A 12,303-nucleotide genomic window follows, 5' to 3' on the forward strand; every position below is an offset into this window, starting at 1 on the left:
AATGCTCATTGCTAGCCTCTCCTGCATTGAAATCACTTAGACATCACCTCCTAACTAGTTTAGCCCAGGCTACAACTCTAGCTTCTCTTCCTTCAATCAAATGTGCTTGTTAAAACCACCTGCTAAACCTTGTACTTTCTTCTTTGTCTTGACAACTGCTTTACTCCTGGAATATCATGGCAGAAAAGTACCACCTGTAGGCTGAGCCCCTTGTAAACAAGGTTTAGAAACAGCCTCTGGGAAAGAGTTTGATCAATTATCTACTCCCACAGTGCCACTAAAATTAGTTTAAGGATGTAGAGTAACTTCCATTTGTTACAAACCTCTGAGAGCCTCCTCAGCTAGGAGGCCTAGTCTGCATCCTCCACAGCCTGGCTCTGAACTGATGCCTATTAATTTTTAACACTAGCTGGGCAAATTCCTTTTAGGGTTTACTAAGCTAAGGCCTGATCAAGAAGTTGAACTCCATTTTCCAGCTTTTTAAAATCTATTTGTACAGCATGTAGCCCAATGGAGTCTGGCTGATGAGTGCTAATCCGAGGCCCTCTCATACAAAAATTTTAAACATGTAACAGCCAACTCTTTATTAGGGTAGGGGCAGAGCTCCTTTCTCAGGTAAATCTCTATTATTAAAGAAGCTTCTTGCCCTCCTGTAGAAATAAAGGGGTTGCATCTGTAAATAAAAGCTTGGTCCCCTGCATGACATGCCCCTGGCCAGCAGTGCGTGGGTGCTGTGTGACTGCTCCCCTCTTTCCAGCTGGACCAACCTGTGGAGAGGGCCACCTAGGTGCCTCTTACTCACTACCGGAGCTGTTACTTACAAGGGCATGGCTTCCCTGTGGGAGGGGGCTGAGGTCTGGCCTTAAGGCTGGGGGTGGATTATTGTTAAGGGTGTTTCACACCAGTGTGGTGGCTTTGCCTTAATGTTAAATTAATTAGCTTAGGGCTGTCGGGGTGGGAATGGAGCCCCACAGCGTTTAGGGTCTTGGATAAATAATTTGGGGGGGGGTCTCTGTCCTGCACTGGAGCTATGGGCAGGCCTGGAAGCTAATAAACAGCAAAACCAACTTAGTGCTTGAGCAGCATCGGAGCAGGCTGCCTGTTTCTCCCCCCCCCCCCCAAGGCTGTATGGGGGGGGGCTCTCCCTAGGGCAAGGGGTGAAGCTGTGCTGTGCTAGCTCCTATGGCACCAGAGCCCCTGGGATTTCCCTATCTGCTTCCTTTTCCTACCTTCTCCCTGTGGCCGCCAGGGGGCGCTAATCTCCTAGCTCAGCCCTGTCCGGCGGGGGCAGCGCCTCATGAATATTCATTACGTTATTATAATGAGGACGTCGCGCTGACGATCCTGCGGCTCCCGGAACCTTCCCGCTCGCTTCCGCCCAGCCAGCCGGACCCGAGCAGCTGGGACACGCGCCGGAAGTGGCGGGCCGGGGAACAGGGGGGGTCCGGGCGGAGCCGCGGAGGTGAGGCTGCTTGGGGCGGGGGGTCGTTGAGGGGCTTTGGGCTCCGCCCGCCCGTTGCTCACACGGGGCCTGTCGGGGCGGGGGCAGCGCGGCCCCCCTCTCCCCGCCCCCCCACCCCCCAGTGCCTCAGGGACAGGCTGGGAGCCGGGCGGGCATCTCCCCCGGGACGGGACCCTCAGCGACCCCCACCCCACTGAGTGGGGCTGCGCCCCTCAGCCTCAGAGACCCCCGCCCCACTGACGGCCACTGCACCCCCCATCCCACAGAGACCCCCAACCCCACTGAACCCCAGAGACACCCCAAGTTCACAGGGTGTATTTAATTTGAATAACGTGTACGAGGCTTTGTTTCTTTCATAAACAGTAACGATACATCGCGTAATGCGCTAAACATTGCATGTGATCATGTCAGAGACGCATAAAAGAAATGGTGAATTGCCTGTTTCAAATGAATGAACGTTTACTTGGCCAGGGGTTATGATTGACACCCCCCCCCCCACACACACACACACACACTTTTTTCAGACTACTTTATGCACTGGCTTTGACCCTATTGGCAGGGCCGGCTCCAGGGTTTTGGCTGCCCCAAGCAGCCAAAACAAAACAAAAAGCCGCGATCGCGATCTGCGGCGGCAATTCGGCGGGAGGTCCTTCACTCCCAGGCAGAGTGAGGGACTGTCCGCCGAATACCTGGACCTGCTGCCCCTCTCCGGAGCGGCTGCCCCAAGCACCTGCTTGAGAAGCTGGTGCCTGGAGCCAGCCCTGCCTATTGGACCCCTGGGCACCTGCTCCTTTCAGCCATCCAACCCCCTGCCCAGCCTTCCCCAGACCCTCATCTCTCTAAGCTTCTCCAGATCTCCCAGACATCTCATAATGTCCCTTGCTCTCTACCCTCAGTGGTCTAACCTCCCTCAGGTTCCCTCCCCAGGGGCCAAACCTCCCTTACCCACCTGCTTCCCCCAGGCCTCACCACCCCAGTCTCTCATCCCTCTCCATTATCCCCCAGACCTCCTCCCCAGCCATGCTCCCATCAGTGACCCCACAAAGCTGAGCCTGGCCATGAGGAGGTGTTACAGGCTCCAGGGCCTTAAATAATTGTGCTTTCTACCCAGGGATTTTTCTCTTGGGTTTGATATTAATATTTTTACTAGCTTGAGAACCCTCTACACTGACTTGACTTTGTGTCCCAAAATGAGATTGACCTCTGAATTATAACGTCAACCGAAAGCCATCTTCATCCAGTGGAAAAATAAATTCCTCTGAACATCCAAGTGCAGGAATCCCTGTCGTATTGCAAGGGTGACCATAATGGGTGTGTCTGAAAGTAACAGTCCTAGGCAGGCTGAAAGAACTTCAAAGGCACTCAACATCTTGTCAGCAAGAATCTGAATCTCCTCCCTTCAGTGGCGTAGCCCTGTGTATTGTGGTTATTTTCTGCAGCTGGTTTGGGCCCGTGGACAGGCTGAGATATTGCCTACTCCAGTGCCTGGAAAGGACTGGACCTGTCCAGACAGGAAGGATAAAATGAGGTTTACTCCCTGTCTTGGCATGGTCCCTCCATCTCACTCAGGAGGTGGAAGGGGAGTTTCACGTGATAGGCCCTCCCAGGTCTCAGAATTACTTGGCAACTTCAGTTTTCAATGCATAATATTCCTGTAAACACGAATAAAGGGCACCGTCTTAACCTTTTCCTTTCTCTTTCTAGGAGGAGAAAGAAATGAGCTGACATGTCAGAAAACCATGTGTCTTCGCTGGCCTTTGGCCAGGCAGTGATTGGGCCACCTGGCTCAGGGAAGACGACTTACTGCTTTGGCATGCAGGAATTCATGTCCAAGATTGGGCGGAAGGTGGCTGTGGTGAATTTGGACCCAGCCAATGAAGGGACTCCCTATCAGTGTGCTGTGGACATCTCAGAGCTTATCACCCTGGCTGATGTGATGGATAATCTGAAGCTGGGGCCCAATGGTGGTTTGATCTATTGCATGGAGTACCTGGAAGCCAATTTTGACTGGCTGCAGGAAAAGCTGGCTAAACTCAAGGGTCATTACTTTTTGTTTGACTGCCCAGGGCAGGTAGAACTCTGCACCCACCATGGCGCATTGAAAAACGTCTTTGCACAGTTAGCTAAGTGGAACTTCAGGGTATGTTTTGGGTTTTATTATAGTAATAAGATGGTTCAGCTCCCGTAGCTCTCGCATGTTTGCTGAATCATGTTTAAAAGTGTTACGTCTTGCAGATAGGCCTTATGAATCTGTGGACTGTCTGTAATAATTAATGATATGCTTTTGCTGTGTATTGGTCCATTCAGCCAAATATATCAAAGCACTTTACAAAGGTAGGAAAGTATTTTGTGGGGAACAAGGCACAAAGAGGACTTGCCCAAGGCCACCCAGCAAGTCAAAAGAATAGAATCCAGGGCTCTTCCCTCCCAGTCCTTTGTAGAAAGACACCAGGAGTAGAGCAAAGCTTACACATTTTAACTCAGTGAACATTGTAGCTTGAGATAGGGAGGAATGTTTGTAAGCCAGATTATTAGGGACCTGTAGGATTCTATCCCAAGAAATTCAAATGATCTTTCAAGATGTGTAACTCAGATCTCATTCAGTTAACAAAAATTGTGATGCAAATTGTATTTTAATGTGTTTGATGCAAACATTTACATTAATTCAACATTCTTGTACACTGAAACACACAAGCCAGCAAATGCACAAGTGAAGGTTTCCATAATAAAACTAGCTTGCTCACATTACATATATCTCATACTTGGATTACTGGCTAGACCATTAATGTATAACCAGTATACAGGACAATCAAGGAAGGTAAGGTAATTTTACTTGAGAACCTTATTTAGAATCTTAACTTTTGCATTTGTGTGTGTGTTCGAATAAACAAATGTGACGTTGCATTCACATAATTTTTGTATTTAATTTTTATCCTTTTTGAAAAAAGAAAAATCACTATAGAGTTGCGTAGTTGAGTTCTTGTGCAGGTCCGTAAGCTTCAGTACTCTATAGATACAGGAAAAAATGTAGCTGTTGACACAATTGAACTCTGTAATATGGAGCTATACATTTGTGCAATTTCGTAGTGTGACAGGTAGTAACATAACTAAAATCCTAAACCAGTCTGTTTCATATGTATGAAAAATTATTAATCAAATTGTTTATAAATTTATTAACTCTTTCACAAACCACACTGACTGTTCATCCTACAGAAGTTTGATGTTCTAAAATTACTGTTATTGAGTTATTTTGGGGGGTGAATTTTTCTATGGGAAAGGTAAAAAAATTGCATATAGTCCAGTAATTCAAAACTGGATTTAACACGGACTTCCATCACCTTTGGGCTGAGACCAAACATGGAAAGTTTCATCCCCAAAGGAAAGAAATTCCAAGCAAGTGAATAGAGGGGCTGAAGAGGAAGAAGAGTTGCAACTTTAACAGTCTCTCTTGTTGTTGGTGAAAATTTGGCACATCTATAACATTTTTTCATTCTTAGATACTAAAGTACTTTATAAAAGTGGGTCAATATCATTATCCCCATTGTACACATGAGGAAACTGAGTCATAGCAAAGTGATTTTCACAAGATCATTCAGCAAATCAGTGACAAACGTGGGAAAACAATCCAGGTCTCCCGACTCTTTGGTTAATATACTATACAGTGGATCATGCGTAGTGGTCACAAGTATACAAATAAGTATATGAAACATCTAGGGAGAAGTTGGCTGACATTTTTTTTTCTGCTTAGAACTGCTGAGGGCTGTATGCCTCTATCTTTCTCCTGTGTCCCAGATTTGCCTTAGTTGACTTCTGCATATTTGCATAGGCAGATTCTGCCCTGCCTCTGATTTTGCACTATTTCTCTCTTGTTTCCATTTTGCAGTTGGCTGCAGTTCATTTGGTGGATTCTCACTACTGCACAGACCCTGGAAAGTTCATCTCAGTTCTTTGCACCTCCCTCTCAACCATGCTGCATGTGGAATTGCCCCACGTCAACGTCCTCTCTAAGATGGACCTGATAGAACAGTATGGCAAGCTGGGTAAGCGCCTTTGGGAAGGGGGCCTGGGTGGAAGGAAAATGAGGACCCTGCAAAGGAGTTGTGGAGCTGACTCTTATCACAGAGAAACTAACCTCCTGATAATCAGCAACTTGGGGATGATGGAGAGGGAAAGTATATAACATCTCCCTGAGTTCTTGGTGAAATGTTCTGGCCTGTGCAGTTAGCTGTGTGCATGAGTACTCTCATAAGCACTTTCAAAGCCAGTCATTAAGAAAAAGGAGATCCTGAAGTGGCCCTAGGTTCCATTCACTGGCAGCACCCTAGACCTGTCTGTGTTTTCTTCTGCCTTTTCTGTTCCATCCAATCATCCGCTTCCTCTCTCTGCCATTTCACACAGCCTCACTGCTCTCGGGGCTAAATTCAGAGAGCTGAAGTGAGTCTAAGCTGGTGTAGCTTGCACCTTTAACATATATTTTAAACCAACTTAAACTCAGTGGGCCAAATTCAGCGGTGATGTGTGAGGTGGGGGTGTTCATTGTACATTGGCAGGTGGGTGCGAATCTGAACCTGTTGCAGTGACTTATTTGCTGAGGCGTCTGGAAGTAGTTGCACCTGCCATCATTCTAGATGTGATTAGATTCACCTACTCTCCCCTTTCTAGCCCCTGCCATCTGGAACAGCCTCGCTCCATCTCTCCACCTCTCTTTACATCTCCTCTGAAGATGTATCTTCTCGCTCATCTTCACATCTCATTCCTTCCCTGCTCCGTGTCACTTTGTATTTGACTCTAAAAGCAAACTGCGATATAGTTTGTGTGAGACGCTACACAAAATAGTCATATTGTACCTGTTGGGGAAACTCTCAGTGCTGGAGCCTCTCGTGCCAGTGGGATTGCTGGGGAGCTGACTGACTCAACCCTCTATGGGGGCAGAGACATGCTGTTCACCGGGCTTTGTTGCGTATTCTCATTTGATGGTAGGGTGGCATTGGAGCCTTTGAAGAGGGCGCTTGCCCTGCTAGCCACACAGAGGAGTTAATGTTGTCACAGAGCATGTTCAGATGGCAAAGAAAGGGGTGGGCCAGGACCCCCCACCTCCAAACCCATAGGAAAAATACAGACCCTGGAAGCTAGTCCTGAAGCTGCTTCTCTTGTCTTTCCTTGCAGCCTTCAACCTGGATTATTACACCGAGGTTCTGGATCTCTCTTACCTCGTAGACCATTTAGCCACTGATCCATTCTTCAAGAACTACCGTCGCCTCAATGAGAAGTTGGTGGAGGTGATTGAGGACTACAGCCTGGTCTCCTTTGTTCCACTCAATGTCCAGGTAACCCAGCTTGAGGTGTGGGTGGGTTGGAAATGACAAGGAACGTTCTGCAGGTAGCTTTCTGATTCATTAACTGCCTAGATTAAGTTTGTGGGCTTCTAAAGGGAGCTCTATTCTCCCAATGAGCACTGCGAAAATAAAATCTCGTGTCGCTGCCCATGTTGGTTTTTTCCAGACTTTGGCTGTGTCGAGTAGACTAGTAATTTCACAGCTTGATTTCTGTAGCCTTGAATAAGCATATTTATATGGCTCTCATATTAAAAAAAACAACCCTGTATTACCCATGCAGGTATAGGTATTAAGTCCAAGTTTATTGAGTGCCTTTGATAATGGTCTAGAAAAGGGCTTTGGGAGACTAACGAAACTCAAATGGTACTAAACTTAAAGGAATTGCAAACCCTGGTCAGGACACAGAAATAGAGAAGGGAGGTATAGAGAGTGAAAACTTGAGCAGAAAAGAGAAAAATACAGCTAATATATCAGGGTGGGGAGGGAATCCAAAATATCAGATTCTCAGTAGTATGGAGAAAGCCAGGAGTCTATAATACTGAGAGAGACATGGGGTGAAAATGGAGAGCAAATCAGGCCTGAATTTATAAATGCAGTGTGGCAGCAAAAATACAGCTAATGCAGTTTAGGGATGCATAGGCATTGCATCATGGAGCAGGGAATTAAGGATCCCCCTCTACGCAGTTGTCTTGTAACTATATCTGGGGTTCTGCATTCATTGCTGGGCACTAAATCACCTGAAATATGGCAATAAATTTACAGCAAGCGAAGAGCAACAAAAATAATTAGACAGGAGGAATAATTTTAGAAGGAAGGATTAAAAGGAGTTAATCCTTTGTTTACTAGAGTTGTTTAAGTGACAATAGGGGAAGATACAAATGTTTGAAGGGAGCAGGAGGGAGAGGAATTATTTCTATAGCATTTCGCCTGTTGAAAGCACTGTGCAGGCATTGGTATCACCCAGCACCACTTATAGGTTAAGTTTGTAGGTATTGTTATCCCTATCTTATGGACAGACTGGGAAACTGAAGCACCGAGGGCCTGATTCAACTCTCATTGAAGTCAATGGAAAAACTCCTATTGACTTCTTTGGGCACATAGGGTTGGACCTGGAGAGGGGAAGTAACTTGCCCAAGGCCACACAGCAAGTCAGTGGCAAAGCCCAGTTTGCATCTTTGGACCTCTTGACCTTCAATCCTGCACTCGTTTCTCCAGATCACACTGCTTTTGCAGCAAAACCCTCCTGACAGTGGGGTGTGGAAGGCTGTGGAGGACGCGTCCCGTGACAGTGGTGGAAGCCTCATTACTTGGACTTTTAAAACTAGACTGAACAAATCCCTAATTATAGAGAATAGTTTTGTACTGGAAGGAGACAGTTCTTCAGGTCCCAAGATCGGCATGTCTTTTTTCCCCTCTGATGTCTATGATACAGCACATTACTTTCTTTAAAGTGTTTTCCGCCCATTAATCCTCATACATTAATCCTCATGCTCTGTGATGTAGGTCAGGGTAAGGGTCATTCGCTGCATTTTAGAGATAGGGACACTCAGGCAAGGTTAGGTTACTGGCACAGGAGGGAGTCATCATTAGAGTTCTGACTGGAATTCAGGAGTTGCTGACATATAGTGCCCTGCTCTAGCCACTAAATCACTTCCTGTAGATCACTGAAGTCTTCAGGGGAAATGGAGATTTTATTTCAAGTCTAGGCTGCAGAGCATCCTCGACGTAGGTCCAGAGCAACTGCCCTATTTAGGCCAGGTTCTCTTAAAAGATGGCCAAGTCCATCCATTATATTGTAAGCCCTTTGCTGCAGGGATCTGTCTGTTGTTTTTTCTGTGAAACATTTGCTATGCGTTTGGGGGCTATTAAAATAACAGTTCATTAGTTCATGTTGGCATTTTGGCTGTTATGTGAGTCGAGCCAGCACCCAAGGGCTGGAATTCTGAGCCCTCGTATGCTGCTCCTCAAGTGAAAGAATACACAACGCAGCTGCTGCAATTTCCCCCATCTCACTCCCTCTCCCCCCCTCAGAAGCCCTGAACCTCACATTCGCTGATGTTGGGAGCTGCGCACAGATCTCATTTCTTCCTAAGAAAGAAATCACGTTCCAGGGAGAATTGTGAGGCTTTCCTCTTCTCTCCCGAGGCTGAGCGTACGGCTATGGCATTGCACCCACCCCGGCTAGCTCAGTCTGCTTGGCTGTTTTTTCTTCTTAATGCTCTGTTAAAGCTGCTGCTTCTCATTTTCACCCCCACCGTGTGTCACTCTTCCCAGGACAAGGAGAGTATGCGACGGGTGATGCAGGCAGTGGACAAAGCCAACGGCTACTCCTTCGGAGACTTGGAGCAGAGAAGCCTGGAAGTCCTGATGTCTGCAGCAGTGGGAGCTGATTTCCACTTCACATCGTATCCTTTCAGCTGCTCTTCTCTCCTGTATGGAGTCTTGAACTCGGATATGTGGCTCTGGGGATTTCATATAGGCCTGTCTTCTCAAGGTCTGAATTCAGGCCAAGTTATTAGTACCGTTATCTGATGCTGTTTAATGGCATGTGTACAACGAGTTGTTAGGATTGGAGTTGAGACCTATCGGACAAGTGTCCACATCAAACCCACCACAGCCACATTTGGCGCTAATTGGGATCTTAATTGTGGGGATGTCACTGACTGCATCTCTGTAATTCATGCTCACTGGGCTCGTTCCTTCCACAGAGCGTAATTAATTAATTTGAATTAATGCCACTTTGTTTGGAGCTTGTTTGGACCAGCAAGAACTACAAATGCATTTGAATGTTGCATCTTCTTACCAGTGCTACTAGTTCCCATGTTAGCTTTCAGGCTAATGTTGGAGTCTATTCTCCGATGAGAAGGTTAGAGCTCCTCTGTCTCATAGGGTGCTTTGAACACCAGTCCTCCTTGCTGTCTTGTTTTCCTTGATTCCTGGATGATCAGTACACTTGCAGTCCAGGAGAAGTATGTGCAGCCTCAGGAGAAAACCGTGGAACAGGAAGCAATGGAAATATAATGCTCCTGTATCTTTCAGCAAGCTCGTAGTGGAAGGAGCTCCGTTCCAGTTTTAAATGTGTCTCATCTCTTCCCAGCAGGAGCATGAGGGACCCTCTGTGTAGTGTGACTCGGACCCGGTACTTTCTGGACAGAAGGCCAGCTGTTAGGTTCCCTCTTTGTATGAATGCAGTCCTGTGTCTGGATCTCACTGTGTATGAGCTATGTTTTTTTGGGTGACAATGAGATCAGGACCTCCATAGCTGAGTGCAGGACAAATTCAAGATTTCCTTACAGGAACCAGAGGGAATCTTCACCTGATCCAGGACATCAGCAGCAGAAGAAAACAACCTCTCTGTACAGCAGCAGACAAGACATAGGTGCCCACTTTTGCCAAGTCTCATCCCTCACCACCATGACCAAGGCTATGTCTCAAGTGAAAGACAAATCAGCATCTACTGCAGTGAATGAATGGAGCTCCTTCTTGTGGTATGAATTCTCCATGTATTGAATGGGACCTCTGTGCATTCTCACAGTGACGAGTATCCACTCCTTAGAGAGCCAGCCACCTGTCCGTTCATCCCTGGGGGGAGGAGAGGTGTGAGGGGTTTTGTTTGTTTGTTTTTAATTATCAGCTCTTTCTTAACAAAAACACTTCTCCACCCCTTAGTTTCACCCTGTACTTCTGAGTTTGCTACGAACTCCCCTGAAGTGGAGAAAATAAAATAAACTGCAACAGTGCTGCAAAGCATGAGGGACAAGAAGAGCTGTGAATAGGTTCCTTATTGCAGCTGCAAACGCTGCCACATGTTTCTGTTAAAAAATCACTCTCGTCTCTGTTGTTTCCTTCTGTGACCTACCTGGAAGCAGAACAAGTATCTGCTCGGGATGGGGTGGAGGAAAGGAGGTCACTTCTTGTGCATTCTGTTCCAGTGGACAAATTCTGTCTCTCTGCCCTCCATGATGAAACACTGCCAACGTCCTGTTGTGAGCTCCTGAAAGCTTTGCCCAAACTGTACTAACAGGAGTGTTCATAGGCTTATGACTGGGGAAGAGCCTGTGTGGTTCAGCGGAAGAATGTAGCTCCACAAAGGTTGTAGCAAACCATAGAAGTTAGGTCTTTCCTTGTCTCTACTAGGTCCTTTACTATATCCTTCCTTTGCTATATCCCTTCGTCTTTGTGGGATTGTTCTCTACAATTGATTGTCCAATGCTTTACCCACTCGAGTTTTAAACATCCCAAGCAACAGTGTGTCCATTACTTCCCTGGGGGAACCCTGAGTAATTCTGCTCCTAGTTGCTGTTTGCATCTTTAGATAGTGAGAGACAGTTATGAGGCTAGTTAACTGCTGGTGTAAACACACCTCTCTCTGCTAGAATGGCATCTAATGATCTGAATCTGCCCTGAAGGAGGCTGCTTGAGACAGGTACATGTTGTTTTTTAAACTGATCATACCTGGCAATTAGCTTGTAATATTCAAAGCAATTTACACATGTATTAATCCAAACAGCACCCTGGTGAGGCTCATGAATAAGTTTTTATTCATAATGATTTACAGATGGCAAAACTGAGGCACCAAAAGGTTAAGAGACTTAAAACCACAGAGGGCTTAAGCGGCAGAGCCAAAATTTTAATGTTCAGCAGTTCCTGGCTCCCAGTCCTGTGCTCAGACCAAGTTTTCCATCTCTTTTCGGCTGAAATATTGTAAAGAATAATATAGTTGCTTCTTGCTGTAGAATTTAGCAGGAGAGTTTCCCTCTCTTCCCCTATACCCTCCCCAATTGTAGACTAACGGTTAATAGAGAATATAAACGTGGGTGGTACTAAAGACTCACGGTAGAAGAGTGAGATCTGCATTTTCCTACATCTTATGGTATTGTGGCTGTGGCTCAGAGAAGGAAACTTTCTACTATGTTGCTTGTTGGTGACGGAATGGGGATGCACATGACACACACACGGTTGGGTTGCCTCATATCAATCAAGTCATGAAGGCCACTCTGGAGTTTAGACTTGAAAAACCAAAGATCTGTCTGCTCTGTATGTTCAAAGTTTTCATGGCACTTTTTATAAGAGTAGGGTCTTGCTGCCTGCCTTAAGCAGTGGGTGTTGTGCCTGCTGTTGGTATTCTCTACCACCGTGGTAGCTACATTTCCGTGATTGTGTATAGATTGAAGTGCTGTCTAATCATGTATTTAGATTGATACTCCCTCCTTTACTCACCCTGTTGCATGTAGGTATTGTAATCCATGTGGGATATAAACTTACCTGCTCTTCTATTAGCCGTACAGTCGCTTGAGAGGGTGTTTGAAATGTGAATTTTACAGCTTGGAGAAATATAGTGCTTTAAGAGGGCATTGTTAGGTCAAATTTGATATAAAATTGAAGACCAAAAGAAACATTTCTATGTTGTTTGGCTTTTTTCAGTTTCCAAGGCAGAAGTACTTTTTTTTTAAATTCACCTGTAGTGTTTGCCATTGCAGCACTATGCTAGTGCAGGAGAATGCA

The 12,303-nt window shown here is 46.1% G+C and overlaps 1 protein-coding gene across 1 annotated transcript; it reads left to right on the plus strand.

The window, feature by feature from the left end:
• Positions 1-1,375: 1,375 nt before the first annotated feature.
• Positions 1,376-10,632, plus strand: GPN2 (GPN-loop GTPase 2). Its single transcript, XM_054012001.1, has 6 exons — positions 1,376-1,462; positions 3,167-3,602; positions 5,346-5,502; positions 6,629-6,789; positions 9,073-9,203; positions 9,747-10,632. The coding sequence occupies exons 2-6, from the start codon at positions 3,189-3,191 to the stop codon at positions 9,817-9,819; spliced, it is 936 nt and encodes a 311-aa protein (XP_053867976.1). The 5' UTR covers positions 1,376-1,462; positions 3,167-3,188; the 3' UTR covers positions 9,820-10,632.
• The last annotated feature ends 1,671 nt before the right edge of the window (positions 10,633-12,303 follow it).

The sequence above is a fragment of the Malaclemys terrapin genome, chromosome 22 (assembly GCF_027887155.1).
Source record: "Malaclemys terrapin pileata isolate rMalTer1 chromosome 22, rMalTer1.hap1, whole genome shotgun sequence".
In the NCBI taxonomy this organism is placed as follows: Eukaryota; Metazoa; Chordata; order Testudines; family Emydidae; genus Malaclemys; species Malaclemys terrapin.